This window comes from Seriola lalandi, unplaced genomic scaffold (assembly GCF_002814215.2).
Source record: "Seriola lalandi dorsalis isolate HSWRI2012SDOR001 ecotype SW California unplaced genomic scaffold, Sedor1 jcf7180002054168, whole genome shotgun sequence".
NCBI classification, from domain to species: domain Eukaryota; kingdom Metazoa; phylum Chordata; class Actinopteri; order Carangiformes; family Carangidae; genus Seriola; species Seriola lalandi.
In genome coordinates, this window is record NW_019524721.1 from 24,774 (window position 1) to 43,681 (window position 18,908).

The 18,908-nt window shown below is 39.9% G+C and overlaps 2 protein-coding genes across 4 annotated transcripts in view; one reads left to right on the plus strand and one right to left on the minus strand.

Annotated features, from left to right (window-relative positions):
- myripa (myosin VIIA and Rab interacting protein a) overlaps positions 1–15,495 on the plus strand; it is a 29,255-nt gene extending 13,760 nt beyond the window's left edge. Inside the window, exons 4-16 of one of the 3 annotated variants that reach the window (XM_087173302.1) lie at positions 943–1,079; positions 4,543–4,620; positions 5,515–5,612; positions 6,838–6,918; positions 7,206–7,349; positions 7,872–8,007; positions 8,816–9,378; positions 9,904–11,967; positions 12,953–13,132; positions 13,790–13,951; positions 14,346–14,444; positions 14,547–14,607; positions 14,748–15,495. In XM_087173302.1, the coding sequence (XP_087029428.1) occupies positions 943–1,079; positions 4,543–4,620; positions 5,515–5,612; positions 6,838–6,918; positions 7,206–7,349; positions 7,872–8,007; positions 8,816–9,378; positions 9,904–11,967; positions 12,953–13,132; positions 13,790–13,951; positions 14,346–14,444; positions 14,547–14,607; positions 14,748–14,764 (3,820 nt within the window). In that variant the 3' untranslated portion in view covers positions 14,765–15,495. Of the gene's footprint in view, positions 1–942; positions 1,080–4,539; positions 4,621–5,514; positions 5,613–6,837; positions 6,919–7,205; positions 7,350–7,871; positions 8,008–8,815; positions 9,379–9,903; positions 11,968–12,952; positions 13,133–13,789; positions 13,952–14,345; positions 14,445–14,546; positions 14,608–14,747 lie in introns of all 3 variants that reach the window. The other 2 variants (XM_087173301.1, XM_087173303.1) reach the window with 2 other exon arrangements.
- The window catches only part of plxdc2a (plexin domain containing 2a), a 10,252-nt gene continuing 5,977 nt past the window's right edge, over positions 14,634–18,908 (minus strand). The window contains exons 7-11 of the mRNA XM_087173300.1: positions 18,600–18,722; positions 18,270–18,498; positions 17,437–17,472; positions 16,770–16,927; positions 14,634–16,229 (exon numbers count right to left, since the gene is read on the minus strand). Coding sequence (XP_087029426.1) covers positions 16,014–16,229; positions 16,770–16,927; positions 17,437–17,472; positions 18,270–18,498; positions 18,600–18,722 — 762 coding nt within the window. The 3' untranslated portion in view covers positions 14,634–16,013. The remainder of the gene's footprint in view (positions 16,230–16,769; positions 16,928–17,436; positions 17,473–18,269; positions 18,499–18,599; positions 18,723–18,908) is intronic.

Below are 18,908 nucleotides of genomic sequence, written 5' to 3' on the forward strand. Positions count from 1 at the left end.
TCTACACCTTCCCAATTCACCCACTGTCCCTGCTTAGCCTGGGCCACTGCCTTAGCACCCCTTAATAATTCCTCCTGTCTACGAACCTGCTCCACGACTAGCTTTCTCTTCTCCTTGGGACCTGCTCTACTCCACACCGGTTTGCTTGGGCCAAGCCCCAAGCCTCCCCGGCCTATTTGGAGCTTTAAATGTAATCTTTGCCACATTTGTAACACAATGACAGATGTTGTAATTTTTGATACCTTTAAGACTTTAAGACTAAGAGAGATTTTACCCAGTACATGAAAATTATATATTAATTTCCCTGTATATCTTAGGAGGCAAATTTTATAGGGGGAAAATCTAACCATTAAATCCTGAATTTAAGTGTCTCCTGTCAAAAAAAGGTTCCACTTCACTGAGCCTTTTAACAAATGTTTCATTTAACACTTGTGATGTGATTTCTGTTATTTTTTTTTACCTTTCCTTTTTAGCTATCTCTGTCAGGCTTGCTCACTTGCTTGTGTGGATGGCAATACAACAGTCAGTGAATGGTAAACTCTGACATGGTATTTCCATTTGTTTAATGACACTTTAGATTTGATTATTACATTAAAATTTGCTGGGCCTTACGTGTCATTTTGTAATACTGCCAAACTGCAGCAGCTGCGTTGCATTTTCCAACTGATTTGAACCTGCCATCTCCAAAGTCTCTCTCTCCAGTGTCAGGAGGAACAATCATAGAAAATATAAATATCATAATTATTTTTGATTTTTATTGGCTTCCAGAGAATTTACCTTAATGGGCTGATCCAACGTATATATTTTCTTTTATGGATTTGGTGATTGCTTGGTCCATTGGATCAGCTGATTTGGTATGAAGATTAAAATGGTATTGCCAAAGTATTAAGATACAACACATACTGAAAATTAAATTGCAGGTTTGCTTTCTGTCCCTTTCAGGTTGTTGAGGACACAGTCACTGGAGTGGTTCTACACTAATGTGAAGAAGCGCTTCAAGAGATTTGGCAGCGCCAAAGTGCTGAAGACTCTCTACAGGAAGCACTTGGCAGAGCACAGTGCGCTTTCAGAGCTGACTGGTAAACTACTCTGTTCATAAATGTTGCTGCTGAAACCTATTGTAATTCATTTTATTATTTTAGTCCAATGGTTAAAGTAAAATTTTATGTAAACCTGTACAGAACAGAAACAGAAAACAACCCACAAATAATTAAGCTTCAGAGTATCATTCAATCAGTTCATATATTTTCTTAAAGCCTAATCCTATAATGAATGCTGTGAACAGATTACTGTCAGGAGAATTTACTCTCATGAGAAATGATGTGTTTGTATAAGAGACTTTGTGTCTACTCACAAAGTCTACTCAACTTCATGAGTTTGATTTTGTTTTGAATTTGTCAGATTTTTGCTGTTTGTATCTCAAAGCAGTGGAGGACAGGAAGTTAGGAGGAGGGTGAAACAGGATTAAGCTCTTGCTTGGCTTTCATCTCGCATAACTTCAGCAGATTACTCCGGCTGCTGCCAGACTCAAGTGTATTAATGTTTGTTTGCTTCCTCCATATCATCACTCAGCAAGGAGTGACGACCCGGTCCTGCTTTATTTTGGTTTTATTATACAATAAACCTTGTGTACATATGGTAGATGCATATGTAAACTTCATCAGTGCCGTTGAACACACATTTTGTTTCAACTTGAATAGAGCTGAAACATCTTGTTGGTTAACTGATATGTTAATTGATTCCTTTCTGAACATATATGCAATATAAAGTCATTTGGGAATCAATTAATAGCTTAAGTAATTGTTTAAGCAGAAATGAAAAACATTTACTGTTTCCAGCTTCTCAAATGTGAATATCGATTGATTGTTTTTTCTTGGCCTTTTATGGTAGTAAACCAAATGTCTTTGGATTTTGGGCTGGTAGACAAAACAGGATGAATATTGGACTTAAATTCATCAGGTGTCCACAAGTACTCAATGGATTTTCCCTGTTTTACCTGTCCTTTAGAAACAGTAGATTGGCAATATAATGTGTACCTAAATTTTAAAAGTTTTTTTTTCCTCAGGAGGTTTCAGTTTAAACATGTTTTTATTTCACAGATGACAGTCAGAAAAGCTTTGTTGGTGCAGCAGTGCTGAAAATGTATTGGTAGTACTATACAGTGCCTTGAATAAGAGTGTTCACCCAGCAGCATATGCTTCAGCATGTACTGTAAGTCTAGTCAGGGACGGCGCAGGGGGAGTGCATCCCGGTTCAGAGTCTCTGATCTGATTGAATAGACAAGGGATTTCAGAGAATTATGCATGTTTTGTGGAGGAGAGGTCGCCGGTTGCAGATGATGCAGAGATGTGACCCCTGTGGGAGGAGGACTGATGTGGGCTGGCATCAGGCCAGCGCTCAGCATCTCATTCTGATTTAGGTAGCTCTGTTTTCATTTTCCACTCACACGCTCACTCTTAGCACATGCTGTATCATACATTCTCATTTGTTTGTGACTGACCTGCACTGCTTCAGCTGTTTTTATTCAGCTGCCAAATCCGATCTGCATAGTCTGACTCATGCTAATTTTACTTTGCGTAAGAACAATGTGAGCTGCATGAATAGCATCAGAATTAATAGAGCTGACATTTGGGAGCTAAAAGCTGTGGGCATAGGCATGATTGTGTGTGAGATTTATGTAGCAGTGAAGCATTTTCCACCAACAGCCCAGTGACTCAACAGTGGTCAGAGATATCCTCCTATGAAGAGTAAAGCAAAAGAGCAAAGTGACCCCGAGGAGCAGTGGAAAGAGGCGAGAGAACACATAGTAAAAACCACGAGTCATAAGTCGAACTGATGCTAAACCATAAATCAATATAATTCATTTACAGCCAATCTTTTATCATTCTCTTTTTTTATTTTAATTTAAGATTTGGTTTTGGCTAATCTGATCGCAATGCATTCTGTGAGCATTTAAACTTACATTTGCACACATTTTTCCTAACCCAGATAAAGATCACAGGTCAATCAATGGTGGGTGTAAATTGGTGCTGTGGTTGAACTGCTCATAGCTCATGGCTATTTGCATCCTGTGAGGAGGTGGGTAAGCATTGCTTGTCTGTAAATGTTGGGAACCAGTGACTGAGACAACCCAGGGACCAGGGGGAATACTGGAAAGCTTAGACAAATGGAGTTTGTGCATTATTTTTACAAGTACATTAGAGTTTGTGACACATTGCATTATACAGAGATTTACAGTTTGACTGTGACAAAGTGTTATGGGGCTGACAATACAGTTTATCATGCTCTTGATCTCTGCGAGATTGCATTTTTTAACAATTTGTTTGCCAGTGAAAGAGTTACGTTTTCAGTTTTCTTTGGTTAAAACCGAAATGTTGCCAAGAATGACTCTAACTTTTATCGCTGTAGCTTCTATCTGAGCTGTGACATACATAGTCATGTAAGCCATTGTCAGTTCACCATCCTGAGAGTCTCATGGTGCCCTCAGGGTTACTGTAACCTTTAGCTGCTGTGGTAGAGGCAACTGTGTTGCTCATAAATCTTTTCCACATCCCTGTGCTGCGGCCAAATTGTCCTGACTCATTAGATGTAATAACACAGATGTCTGCACACACATCCATGAGGAGGTCACAGGAAAAAAAATCCATGCTCTAGCCACTGAAATACAAGTAAAGACCCTGAGTTTGTCTTCATGTACAGGATAACTCATGTCAGTGAACTCATGCCTGCCTATAGATTAGGCTCAAAGACACAGAGCAGAGTGCTCTCAGTGCTCCCTGCATTTTCAAAATAATCTACAGTTCATATCACTTGGTTTAAGTCCTCTCTTTGCCCCTTAAAATGATTGGAAGTGACCCTGTGTACTGTACTGTACTTCTGAACCAGCCCCTGCTGCACACAGATCAGGTCGCCTGGTAATGCCACACACGAGGCCGCACTAATGCACTTATATAACCACAAATGGCTGCATTGTTGCATGAATATTTACATGACGTGAAAAGAGCTCAAGGCTCAGAGTTGGAAGGGGAAACAGTCTACAGTATGACTGAGCTCTCTGCTGCCCAATCACAAATTCTAAAATCAACTTGTATTTAAAATTTAACACATATTAAAAGGCAGAGATACTGCCGGGCAGATTTTCTCAAAAAAAAAAAAAAATTGTGATCATTGCTATGACATTTATTATTAGTGTGGAATATATAGAGTAAATAGTTGATGCATGAAATTGATGCCATCTGTGACACACTTTATAAAAGACTGAAAAAGATTTAATTTGCTCAGTCACACTGAGCAAATGAAACACAAGAGGTACATTTTCTTTATTTCTGTTTATTCATTCATCTCTTTTGCTTAATCTTCTAATTTAAAAATTCACCCTGATCCAGTTTCAGGATATCAGGTTAATGCCATGGGAACGTACTGTATCTGCCTTTTCACATCCAAGTGAACATCTGTCTGTCTGTTTTTGTGTGTGTGTGTGTGTGTGTGTGTGTGTGTGTGTGTGTGTGTGTGTGTGTGTGTGTGTGTGTTTGTGTACAGAAGGCAGCGCCTACGAGGAGAGCGTCTGCAATGAGGGCAGCGTCTGTGAGAGCGACTCAACCTTCTACAGACAAAGTGAAGGTGCAGACATGCTTTATAATGTTTTCAGTTTTTTTGCTGCAGCTATTATTAAAGTCACCATTGGACATGTGTGACATTAATACAGTCTTATGCAGATTATTTTTTAGCTCAGTTAGATTTTATTTCCATTTGGCACAAACCACATGGGATTACAAAATGTTGTGAAATATTAAACATATGACAAAGACATTTTCTCGTGACACAAAAGAAAAACTTTTAAGTTAGACGGAGCCAAATTAACTGTTTACCCGTTTCCAGTGTTTATCCTAAACTAAACTAAGCTAAGCTAACCATATGCTGCATCCATCTTCATATTGAATGGGCAGATATGAGGGTCTTATCAATCTTCTCATGTCACTCCCCAAAATGTGAAACCGTTGCATCAAAACTAGATTTTGACAAAGGCCCCCCCCTACAAGTCAGCGGCCTCAAGATTCAGTGATAAAGAGATAAAAATGTTTGACGGACCTTTTGTGCCAGTTTATATTAAATCGATTCGAATCGAATCGAATTAAATTACTAGAAACTATTTGCCACACAGGGAACCTGACACCTCAAGGGTGCTGTCCTCTGTGTCCCACTGTGCCCTCACTTTCTCCTCATTCTCTCAGTTCACTGCACTAACAGGATGATTGACAGCAAACATGAATGAACAGCTGCAGCAGCCTGATGGTCATGCCTCTGTCTGTGGTGGCTCCGTAACACCAATGAGGCAAAAAGAGATTAGTGATGCAGGGCTAGAAAACAAAATGAAACTGAAAAGGATGCAAGTACTTGCTCCTGTTTTACGTAACTGCAACGGGTGAATCATGATTTTGCTTTAATTTCAGTTCCACTGCGAGCATATTTCAGTTAATGACAGAACAAGTGATTATTGTATTTCTTTGTGTTCAGCGCACAGCATGGCCGAGACGCTCACTGTGGCCTTGCGGGTGGCAGAGGAGGCCGTAGACGAGGCCATTTCCAAGGCAGAGTTCGACACGGCCAATCAGGTGATTGATGTTGCTCGTGACTTATCAATAGTCTGTTATTATAAATATAGCCATTTATCTGAACACAGTGTCTTACACTTTGTGTTACAAAAACAAGCTACTTACATTTATTTTTCAGATTGTATTGTAGATGCTGCAGTATGTTATATTGTTATTAGTGTTCTGTAATAAATCCTCCGCAATTTTCTTTTCAAATTTCTCCTTAATCTGACATCTCATATTTTTCTCTTTGAGTCAGATTATGTAAAAAATAATAATGATGATTATCCTGCCTCCCAAAAGACAGTTTAATACGACAATATAAGACAATGAAAGTTCCATTGTTAGGCCAACATAAATGCAAAATGACAACAATAATAGGTCTATTATACCGAACATGAAGTAGTTATTTTTCAGAACATGTGGTTCTGTCGCATGTGCACAAACCTTTTGTTTAAAGACAGACACAAATTGCTTAAAAAAAAATGCACAAAAACTACAAAGACATGGGAAGCGACTGCAGAGATGCACAATAATTACAAGGAGCAGCAAAATGAGGATAAACCAGCACAAAGGGACACAAAATGGCCACTGTCACAAAATGACTCCAAAGAGACCCAAAATAACTACACAGAGACGCAGTCTGCCCAACAAGAGTGGCGAAACAGCTACAAGGAGACACAAAACAGCTACACAGAGACAAAATATGACTACAAAGAGACACTTAGCAACAACCAAGTGACTCATAATGATTACAAATTGACACAAATGGACCACAAAGACATAGCAACTACAAACAGACATAAAACAACAAGAGACACAAAACAACTACGAAGTTTTGTGTCTCTTTGGGGCCCATCGTCTCATAATCCATTCATTGTTTGACATCATATCTTAAATCAACATTAACAACACAGTACCTAATTAGCCATTTTTATATCAATTGCAATTAATCTCAGCTCCATATCCCACATTTTCAGAGGTGGCTAAAGAAGCATCATGGGTGTCTATAAATTAATTTCTATATTTAAAATGTTTTATCACATCAGAAATGCTATCTGTAAAATCCCATAGTACATTTCTGATTCTGCAGACACTTGTAGTATATGTTAGAAAAAATTTACTTGTCACTAATATAATATAAGTATATATCTGAGTACAGCAAATATGTTTATTTAGAGAAGTAAGCTGATAGTGTGTGTGGTTCTGAATAGGTCTCGTATTTGTGTGTTTGTTTGTTTACCAGGAGAAGCAGAATGAGGCACACTATCTGCGGGAGCACAGAGGAGAGCTCATTGCGGAACTGGCCAAAACTATTGTGCAAAAAGTAAGAAAAAATAATAGATTTCAGTGATGGACGCCATTCTCACTTTGTATAGTAACAGATGTTTTATAGTGTGTAATTAGTTTGATTTACTGTGTGTGAAAAGCCATTGCTTAACACTCAAATGTAAGTAATCAAATGGGGTTTCCAGAGCTGTTTTGCTACAGTGTGTTCAAATAATTAACAAATCAATGAATTTACACTGAATAAGGAGAACCAGCAGATTTTTTTATGTTTTGATGTGGGATCAGGGCTATATGCATTACTAATCATGTGTCTGTGTATGTAAGATCGTCAGTAGGAGGAAGACTTTGGCTGAGATGAGGACAGAGTGCGACCAGGACTGGCCCCTTGAACAAAACGCTGACCCCCGCCATCCTCAGCCCACCTGTGATCAAGCCTCGAGCTCCCTCAAACACCAACCAGGCCTCTGGGTAAAGAAAAGAACATGTCACAGTCACAGCCACTTTAAGTTACAGCTGTCTGTGTTTTCCTGCATGCGTGTTGCTTCATTACAAATCCTCTCATGTGCACGGTGACACATGCTGACCTCTGCTGGTCAAACAGTTAAACACGCCGTGCTCTTATGTCTCCTCAAATTTGGTGCACCAAGGCTAAGGTCACTGTGACCTTGAAAACACATTTTGGCTGTAACTCATAAAGTCATATGGTAATTGTGACTCAATTTAACATGAATGTCCAACAGGATAAAATGATGAAGAGATGACAATTTATATCCAAATGGTCAAAGGTCAACTTTTGAAGGGTAGATTATGACCATATTTCCTGCAACCTGGCTGGTTGGTGGAGGTATACAACCACAACGCTTTTAGATTTAATTTCTTTTTTATTCCTGACATCCAGTGTTCCCACAGAACGACTGCAGATACACTAGACAAGTGTCATTCTTGTGTTCAACCTTTAACGCTTGTAATTTGTCTTCTCTCTCTACTCAGAGGTCACACTCTGCCTCTTCACTGTTGGACAATGACCCTCCAGGTCTGATACAAGACTCTCTGCAGGCGTTTAAGAAGGAGGGTGGTGGATCAACTATTTCTGCTTGGAAGAGTGTAGACCGGCTGGACAACGCTGGTAAGATCTTGTTGCTTATCGCTTTAACCTCTGAAGCCCACCTTTGGATCACTCACCGTAAACTCATGCTGTGCAGCCAAACACTGTTAAAACGCACATAACTCTATTTCAAATTCTAGCTGATGTCCCCAAATTTTCAAATATACTAAAAATGGTCAGGCAAAATTTTTGAGGAAAGTGTTTAAAATTGAGTATTTTTCATGTGGCAAAGGTCTGTTCTCTGTTCCAAAGTCTCGGCTTGAAACTAAAGGTGATGGAGGTTTGTGGTCAGGGCCGTCAGGCTTTGGAAAGAGAGATTCTCCTTTAATTGTCTTTAGTTTATTTATTTTACATTAATTTTTTTTTTTAAATTAACTTTTGATTTGAAAAGTGCTCTCCAAATAACAATGATTATTCCACAGTCTTGGGCTTGAATGTTTCACTCAATGTTAACATCATATAGATTCAGTAAAGAGCTGGAACAACTGATAAAGAATATATACAATATGTGATAATGCCACAGTGCGGAATAAAATGATTTTTCCAATGGGGGAAAATTGGCTGTTATATCATATTAGTCATGAGTAAATAATAATATTTTGTTGACAGTTAAAATCGACACTAAAACATACAAGGAGCCAGTGTAAGGCGGCTGAAAGTCACGTCTCTTGGTTCTGGTTAAAAGTCTGTCAGCTAATACTTGCCTCTTCTGTGTTTTTGTTTGTTTATGTTACTGCGTGTGTGCTTGTACTTTTTTGTTGTGTTTGTTTGGCACATGGTCTCTGCTTGTCTGCATGATGTCTGTGTGTGTGCATGCTCGCATGCGGAGGTGTGTCCTCAGTGCTGAAGAGCCCAGACGGGAACTGGATTGCCCTGCAGAGCGCCCAGCTGTCTCGCCCCAGCCTGCTGACCAGAAGGAAAAGCCTGGTCTTTAGTGCCTTGGAGAGGGAGTCCGGAGTGGTGTCCGCCTACGAAGGCATGGGCTCTGATAACGAAACCAAGTCTGAGCCTGACAGCTCCTGGGGTGCTGTCCTCCAGGAGATCCACAGAAAGATGACAGACTCTAACTTCAACCTGCAGGACCCTCGGGACAGGACCCAGCTGCCTCTAATGGGCCGCCGAGGCAGCAGAGACGATATGTTTTCGGACTCTGAGGGGAACTGGAAGCCCAATAAACCTCTGCTTGCTTTTTTTAAGAGGAATATGCCTGCAGAGATCAGGCGACCTTCATCATCCGGAAGGACAAGTGTCATTGATGTGAACTTTAATATAGAAGGAGCAGGAGAGGAGGAGGAGAGCAGTGTGGCTGCTGCGCTGGAGGTGGGAAAAGTCAGGAGATCACGGAAGAAAAGGAAGAGTAAAAAAGAGCAAGTAGCTTCTTCGTCTGTGTCGGTAAGAAAAAAATCATCATCATGACCTTCTGTTAATGTGACAAATACTAACAGCAGAAAAGAATTGAATCAAAATAATGATGTATATTCAAGTAGGCTTTACATTAATGTGAACTTGTGGTACTGGTACTATAACATGCTAAATTTCCTTTTAAGGTTAATGAATGTAAAGCCTGGATGAGTTTTTCCATGTACAAAGTAACATTAGTAAAGCTGTTAACTGGAATGCAGAACTGGAACAAGAACAAGCTTATTAATCAATTAACTGATTAATTAGTAATTCACCCGGCAGAATAATTTTAGTAAAAGAATGATCCTTAGAGTTGTTTAGATCTTTTCTTTTCTCCTTTATATGTTTTTGAATTAATTATTTTGGGGTGCTAGTTTTGGCTTATAAAATATAATACTAAAATAATCAGGTACTAAATTACGCTAGGTGTACCTAATAAACTGGTAAATGTATTAGGGGAAATTGTGCTTAATTCACCACAAAAATATGTTTTTAACGGACTTCTTGTATTCACAGGATTTAAACAAAGAAGACAACCAATCCCAACCTATTTCTGATGCCGTGACGCCTGACACTTTGCCCTCTGGTGCCACAACCCCTGAACCTTTTGACCTCGAGAGTGACATGGCTGGACACGGAGCCAGTCAGATGGACGAGATGCTCACGTTAAAACTACAACAGCTAGCGGTCCGAGTTTGTGACTCCTCCACTCAAGAAGAAGTACTTGACAAAGACTTAGATTGTGGTGATGATGGACCGGGGGAAGAAAGGAGACAAGGAAGTGAGGACAAAGATGAAGATGGTGAAAGGTTGTGGAAGATGGAGATCGACTTGGATGAAGTAAGAATGGAGGATGAGAAAGAGGACGAAGAGAGAGATTTAGAAGTAGATGATGAAGAGGTGAAACACAGATTATACAGGCTCGTCGCACAGTCCAGACTCACATACTTTTCCTCCACTGATGATGAGTTAAACAAAGCAGGCCAGAGTGAAGGAGAATGGGATGAAAATATAGAGGAAGACAAAGAGCAGGAGGAGGAAATGACAGAAGGACTCACATATAAACTCTGTCAACTGGAAAATGAAGTCAGAGCTACACAGTTCTCATCCACAGAGGACGAGCTGGACAGAGTTGGCATCGAAGAGAAGAAGACAGAAGAGGAGGATGGGAGGAATGAGGAGCTGGCTGTGAAAGTGTGCAGATTAGCTAAACAAGTCAGTGCCACCCAGTTTTCATCCACAGAGGATGAGTTGGACAGAGCAGGCAGAGGCAAAGAAGGGGAGGAAGCAATAGACGAGGAAACGCTGTGGAAGTTACAGGAAGAAAAAGCAGTTCAGGCTGCTCAGCTGCGCGATTTGGCCAGTCTAGTCAGCGCCTCTCAGTTTTCTTCCACTGAGGATGAGCTGGATAGAATCGGAAAGAATGAGGGAGATGGAGAGCAAGAGGTAACTAAAAGAGGAACTGAAAGCAGCGTTGAGAGGGAAGACGTGTGGGGAGGAGCCGTGGAGAGGAGAGAATCATTTGGAAAGTTGGATGTGAAAATGTTTGATTTGAGAGATGAGACTGAGGAAACAAAGACTGAGAGTAGTGATGAAAAAGCAACAGCTGAGAATGTTTTGGTAGGTGAGATTAAGACAGATGACGTCCAACTAGGTAAAACACAGAAGAGAGAAGAACCCGAAGAGAGAGTATGTGAATGTGAGGCTGTAAAAGCTCAACAGAAAAGACAAGTGATGAAGTTGAAATCAGCGATGGAAGCAGAGAAAACGGAGGAGATAATCGACTCCAATGAGACAAGAGAGGAACAGGGATATCAGCCAGAGGCAAAGTGGCCAGACGAAAACGAAGGAGAAGACAAGTTTAACAAGGAGGGTCAGGGGAAGTGGGAAGCAACAGCAGACAGTGAAGAGGAAGACCCAGAATTTGACAGAATAATCAGCAGCATGTTGATGATGACTTTGGAGGACATGCAGGTAGAAACATTAAAGAATAAAGCTGAAGGAAATGGGAGAATAAATAGAGAGCTAGAGGAAACGGAGACAGAAGCGAGTGTTAAAATAGGGAGAGAAAGTGGTTTCAAAGAAAAGGTTGTTGATGAACAGACTGCAGATGCATCAGAGGAGAGAGGAAGTGCGAAAGAGCCTCAAAGTCAAGGTGACAATGTGACATCAGAGTTGGCTGCGAGAGAAAGACCAGAAGAAAATGCAACTGAGCAAATTGGAGGAAACACTTCCAGGAAAGACAGGAGTGGAGAGGTGACGAGCAGAAACGAAAATGAGCAAGAAGATACGGACATGGATCGACGAGAAAGAAGAAATTTAGCATTTGAGACAAATGAGGCCCAACAGAAATGTAAGAGAATAGAAGTGGATGATGAGGAAGAAGACGATGGTGGAGGAAAAATGGTGACTGAGTGGCAAATGATGGAGACGCAGGGAGTTGCTGCAGAGGGAGAGTGCAACAATAAAGAAGTGGATGAAAAATCTGAGGAAACCAAAGAAAAAAGTGCAAACGACACAGAGCAGAGCAGCACATCTCCTCCACAGGAGAGTTTACTGTCACCAGAGGAGATTCAAAATGTAAGCACTACAGCTCATTTTCTTATTGATACTTTCCTTGAGTAACTTAGATGATCATCAGTCTATTTAACAGCAACACGATCACGCCTGTAGGAGTTGCTAAAACCACTGCCAGCAAAAATATTCACTGCACTGCAACTAACTAACTAACTACTCATCTAACTATTACTACTCTGTCTGCCCTGTTTCTTCTCTTTCCTCTGTGCGCTGTAGGGTAGTGAAATCGAGCTTTACAAAACAGTACAGTTTATATCTTCTCTTCTGGAGCAGGTGAGAATGAACTTGTTTTGCTGGGGGGGGGGGGGCAACAGAGTGGATAATGCAGATTAATGGTTATTGCCAATCAAGACGCAGCTGAACTTTTTTTGCATCTTTTCTTCTCACCTTGCTTTCATGCAACTTCTTATCTAAGTTTTTATTCTCAATATCCTGCTGTTGTTCATGTATTTGTGTCGCACAGATGTTGGCCTTCCATTAATGTATCGTGCGTCAGCCAATTATGTTGTTCACTTCAGATATGATAGAGGCTCCTCCTCCTCCAAACTCTGAAAATCATTTCTTGTTAGTTTTTTCAGTAATGTTTTTGTTTTTACTTGATTTAAAGTGGGTGTATATTCTAGAGTCTTCCCTTTTATTGAGTAAGTGTGGCTCATCCTGCTTGTAATCCACGTAACAAAACTTCATCCATCTGAGTTTAACTGAAGTGTTAAGATCAGTACCTGCAGGACTTTCCATGCTGCTAAGAATTGGTGCTTATTTAGAGTTGTCTGATACACATCCTGTACACAGGCGAGTAGGAGATGAAATAGAAAGTTTTTTCATCAGTCAGAGAAACTGAGAGGACAGTTTAATCCTAGATTTTTTTTTTCAACCTTAAAATGTGAAAAATTAAATGTTCTTCTATATCACACTGCAAAATATCAGGTTTTACAAAGGTATCAGTCAGTTTTAAGAAAAGACCTCTTTGTATGTGTGTGTGTTGTAGAGGTATTCGGCAGTGTCTCTGCGCAGCATCACCACAGAGGTGCTGAAGGTGCTGAATGCCACCGAGGAGCTGCTGCAGGGAGTGGAAGGAGGAGACAACACCCGGCTCTCTTCCACCTCACTGCCCCCCAACACAGACCTCAAGAAACTGGACCAACAGTTCTCCAGGCTGGAGGAGAACGTAGGTTTGGCTTCATTTCAGTTTACATTTTATTTACTGCATACTTAACCTTTTGCTCAAATATTATCAAATGACTGACTTACTTTTAGCTGATGCACTTGTTTTTTCAATGTGCTGTTGTGGACAACAGTCCAGTCAAATATTTTAAGATTACAACATGTGCATTAGTTTTAATCAAGGACCAAAGACAGGATTGACAGGATAAATTCAATTAAAGGTACCCTTACATATCTGTATGTAGCCAATCATTGAAGCACTAGGTAACAAACAGCTGTGTAAAAGTATGACTAAATTCAATGTTTTCTTTGTCTTACGCTAATCATGTACTGTATATTAGGTAGTTGCTATACAGTACGAAAAAACGCTTAATCGGTTCACACGTCACATTAACTCATTTTAAAATGATAGTTAGTGTTCAAAGGATCATATTATACACATTTCCAGGTTCATATTTCCACTTTGGGGGTCTGCTTGCAAAATATATAATGAATAATGAATATTTGAAGAGTAAAACAAAAGAGTAAAGCGTTTCAGTAGTTATTAGGGTTGCAAGCAACAAGTTGTAAAAACAGGTTTGATAATCACAATTAGTCTTGTTTGCAAATATAAAATACCTGATTTTGAAGTGAACCCTGTGTTGTACTGGACATGCTGCAGGTGTACGTGGCGGCTGGCTCGGTGTACAGTCTGGAGGCGGAGCTGAGTGACCTCGAGGAGTGTGCCAGGGGAATCTGCAGCTCCACATCCGATATGGAGCTGTCCTTCCTGGAGGAGCAGGTGGCATCAGCAGCTGCCAAGGTCCAGCAGTCTGAACTACAGGTGGGTCGAAGCTGAACATGCACCAATGGTTAGAGATGTAGGTGGAATATTAGGAGATTCTAAAATTTTTCTACTGCTTATAATTACACATGAATACTTACCCAGGTTTGAGAGCTGTGTGATGGTGATTTTTTTCAGATGGTTCAAGAGGAATGTTCCATGTTGAAAAGGGTTTCTACTCTGAAGTGTTTAAATGTGCTTGGTAAATGAAATGCCAATTTGTCAGTGGACATTTTGGACTGAAGGGGGGTGCTAGAGGAGAGGTCAGGAGGTCACCAAAAAAAAATTGGGGTTTATTATCTAAGTTTTAATGAATGTATGAATTATCTGTCATCCCTGCAATCAATGGTCAAAATTTACACTGTATTACTTGTTTGTGTTGCTGCTGCTGTAGATTTGTGACATCTCTGCAAGAATTGCTGCATTGAAGAGTGCAGGCCTCAATGTGGACACACAGTCACACGTCACTAAGACCAGGACCATTCCAGTTATGGTACAGTACCTGTATACATTATTATTACACTTCAGTGTAACTAACAGAGCTTTATGCCAAACACCTTGTACACAAAAAAAAAAGATTAAATGTTTTTCACAGCCAGTCACCCTGGACTCATCAAGACAACTGAGGAGGCGCTTACCTGCACCGCCAGTGAAAGGTAAGTCACATTATTTGAGTAAATAATGACAATACTGATTTATTTATTTTTCATAATCACAAAAATACATTTTGAAGTCAGTTTAGTATTTTGCAAACATTAATGGATATTTTTCCCCATTTGGTTTGATTCTATCTCAGAAGACAAAGAAACCTAAATCACTGATCCCGGACCGTTGCAGTACCTTCAATACAGAAGTGCCTTGACCCTGTGACTCTGCAGCCTACAGGCCAGTCTTAAACGATCCATTCAGACACCATTATGCCTTAATTTAACCCTACACTAACCATGCCTCAAATAATACAGAACACTAGTAGTCTATGTAGATATTGTTTAGATGTGCAATATGTCACCGATAGTGCAGGAAATCATCAATTCTAGTATCATGTCAGATATGTACAGTAAATGAAACAACTTTATTTTCAGATTGGGGACCAAACAGTTTTGAAATTTTATCAGCACTAATCAACCATGTGAAGAGACAGAGGAGGTGAACTCTCAGTTTTAAGACTTTTAGATTTCAAAACATGTAGATAACTGGTGAAATGATTATATTACACAGTATGTGTAAAAAAACTTTCTAGACTTAATTTTAGTTGTACATTTAACTAACTGATGAATATACAAATAGTGTGCAGCTACTGGATAAAACCTGCAATTTACACTGTTCTTACTGTATATCACAAATATACAGATTACACATACATGGGAACAATTATAGCATGTTAGAAAAGTTACAAGACTGTATCATGTCTGAAATTAATACTATAGGTATAATATAAACCTGTATTTCATTTATTGTGGGTGTTGTAGTGTACATATTTGTACAGCAAAGCAATCAATAAATGTTGTTTTTAAGTACAGAAAATAAAAATCTTAAGTTGCAAATAGATGTTGTGCTCTCAGATAAACAGCAGTGAAAACACTGTGCACCCTGTTTGCCCCTCCGATCAATGTGGGTGTAATGGTGAGGAATTTATACTGTATTTTTGAGATGAGGAAATGACACCCAAATATGACATTCCTCCTTGTGAAGTAGGTGTGGGAAGGAAAAATATCGTCCATCTTTGAGAGAAATGATCTCAAAACAAACATTCCGCAGTAAACGAGTGAATAACCTGAGCAAGTAAAAACAACTTTTTATCCAAGTACGTTTTCCTTTGAGTTAAAACAGTTCCATGGCTCGCCGGGCAAATGTGAGCATGAAGCCAAACTGTTGCATAAAATCTGTAGCTACAGTTTCCTCAGAGTTTGGTTGTTTTCCTCTTTGAATGCTCAAATTCTGTCCTTAAAGTGAATTTGAACAACAGCTAAATTGAAAAATGTATCAGCATTCAAGGAAGGAACGCTAACTCACATAGAGAACCAGCTCTGTCCCCAAAGCCTTCTGGGATATGTAGTTTTGGTCAGGAGCTCTCTGAAAACAGGAAGCGCTCTCTTTGATCAGGAACTATGAATCCTTCTTTCTGTTCGCTCTCTCTTCTGTCTGACATGACAAAAGACTGTTTGGGGTCAATGACCACTGTGCTGTCTTTGTCCTGACCTGGAGCCTCCACCTCAGCATATGAAGGGCGACCGGATCCACGCCTGAACTTCATGATTGGCCAGTGGGTCGGCCGCCGCTGTGGGGAGGAAGAACAGAAAATTAATACACAAGTGGGATTGCTAAAGGAAAATTCTGATATACTATTGCGAAAACAAGTTATTCTCAAATCGATAGAAATAATTGATTTCTGATATGTATTGGTAAAAATAGGTTTTTATCCATTTTCCTGCACTCATTACTACTCACCCACAGATGCTCGTAAAATGTCATACATACACCCAGTGGCCACTTTATTAGGTACACCTGTACAAGCTAATGTCCATAATGTTGGTGTAATAGTTGTAATGTAAATATGTTTTAGCGCTGAGGTCATAGTGGTGTTGTACAGAGCTACAGTGTATTGAGATTTTCTTTTAACATTCTGCCCATCATGTATGTAAATGGGAAGTACAAAAAATTTAACATTTTAATATAATGTAGTTCCATACACCACTGCTGTGTTGGTGGAAAAGGACAATAAGGATTACTTATCTAAATTAAAAACATTGGTAACTTTAGGACTTCAGTTGTTCCAAATGGTTACTACTGAGGTAGACAGCAGCTGTGGATTACTGACCTCCATGAAGAAGAGACTGGCACTGGAGGTGGGGTGGTTGTACACATAAAGGGACAGGAGGACAGCTGCTGCCATGACGACCATCATCATGATGATGCCCGCCAGGAGGCCAATCTGCAGCCGGTCATCACCGTCTCCTGTGCGCTCCTTGTCTCCTGCTGTACAGAGGTGAGGGCGACAGTCAGACTCAAGTTTCAGTCATCGGCAGATTCAAATATAAGACTGACAGTTGTACTGAGAAGTTTCTTGTACCAATAATCTGAGTGACACATTTTTATAGCCCAATGCACTGAAACTGGGGAAAATAATCAAGAACAGAAATGACAAAACCAAGTTGATGACCACACGTGGGAATACAAATTGTTGCCATGGTTGTGGCTCATGGAGTTAGTCCATAACTTGTGTGATACGGACTGTTGCCGCCACAAATAATTAAATGTTGTTTCATTATAGAACTGAGAATTAGACTGCTGTTAAATTTGTTCTATGTTTTTCAGTTTGCCCATGTTGTATGATTTTTGCAGCATTGTTTCCTAAATACACATTTGTAATTGAACTGCTAAAAAAAGATGTCTTCTTCAGTTGCAGTGCTTTGAGCTCTGAGGGCTACCACAGATCAATTGTCTATACAGATATACAGTAAAGCAGATAACAATGAATGACTTACACGCTTCGTTGATGTGCAAAGAGATCTTTGTGTCATCTAGAAAAACAAGAACAAAATGTGATTAGCACTGCATCCATTTGTTTATCCAGTAAGGAATCTAAAAACATCTAGGGATAAAAAAATGCCTTACAATTACGCTCAGACTGAGTCACTAGTTACATTTTACTAATGTTACAGTAGCTTTTTGAGTTAACTTCTGTGCATTTGTACTGGAAGTACTATAGCGTACTTGACTTAAGGTACATTCTTACGTAAGTGGAACATCTTGTTGCCTTTGCACAAAGAGCATCCAAAAGTGTGCCACTTGCTGTGAACACTTAGACTAAGTTTTCACTTTAAATAATGTCCTTGAAACCATGTCCTCCAGTCATTTCATAAGATCTTTGGGGGGAAAAATCATTTTATTTTCAGTTCAATAAAAATCAAGTACTTTTCTTTCTAGTTAAGTAAAATATCTGGTGTACTTTTGTTTGAGTAGGACTTTGTAGTCCTTTCATGTTACAAACAATAGCTACTACAGCCAAAAATAACAGCCCTCCCATACTCTGACCCAACCAGGCCACAGACTGATACACATATATTGAGTCATTCTTCAGTAGCTGAGGACACTATGCAGTATTTAACATGGCGCTGTATACGCTTAGCTGTGAGCTAACAGAGGCCTGGGAAATAGCTGACCACTTGACCCTCACACTTTCAGGCCTTACAGAACACACAGGGCGTGGATACGGTGCACAACAACAAACATTAATTCATGAGATGGTAATGACGCCTGTCCTGCCCTGAGCTGTAATCTGTTCACTACAGAGGACTTAAAGTATTTGTCAGCTTACCTTCTGCAGGTTTGCTGGTAGGAGGCTGTGATGTGGACATTATTCTCCTGCTTGTGCTGCTGTGTGGTGAGGGGTTGGTGACGATGGACGTCCTGCCGAGGGGGGTGGAGGTCATGCTGGAAGTCCTCTGCTGCACTGTGGTTGCTGTAACAGGAGTGGTCGTATGACTCAGCTGGCGAGATGTGGAGTTTGTGACGTCTGTTATCCGGAGACACCGGGGATCCCGTCTCTGGAAAAACAATATAATGTTCTTTTGTGCAGAAAGCCAGAAATGTGCTGAAGTTCTATCTTAGTTGAACTTTCAGGAGTTGCAAATGCAAATGTAAGAACCTCCTCTGGGCAGCCGAGGTCAACCCAGTCCTGCCGGTTACGATCAAAGCCACTGGAGCATCTGAGAAAGGAAGTAAATATTATTATTGTATAGAGAGTATGGAGAGCTTTAATCACAACTTTGTTTTATTTACAAACATACAAGGTGCTTGATCCAAGTATGAAGTATTTGAGGAACGGGCTTGAATCATGCCTCAGAAGAGTTTTGCAGCTTGATGACATTTTATTTATCAGGCAGTGTTTAAATAAAATCAAACTGATTTGAATAAAGATGTGGACAATAATAATAAACTGTAATTACTATTTATA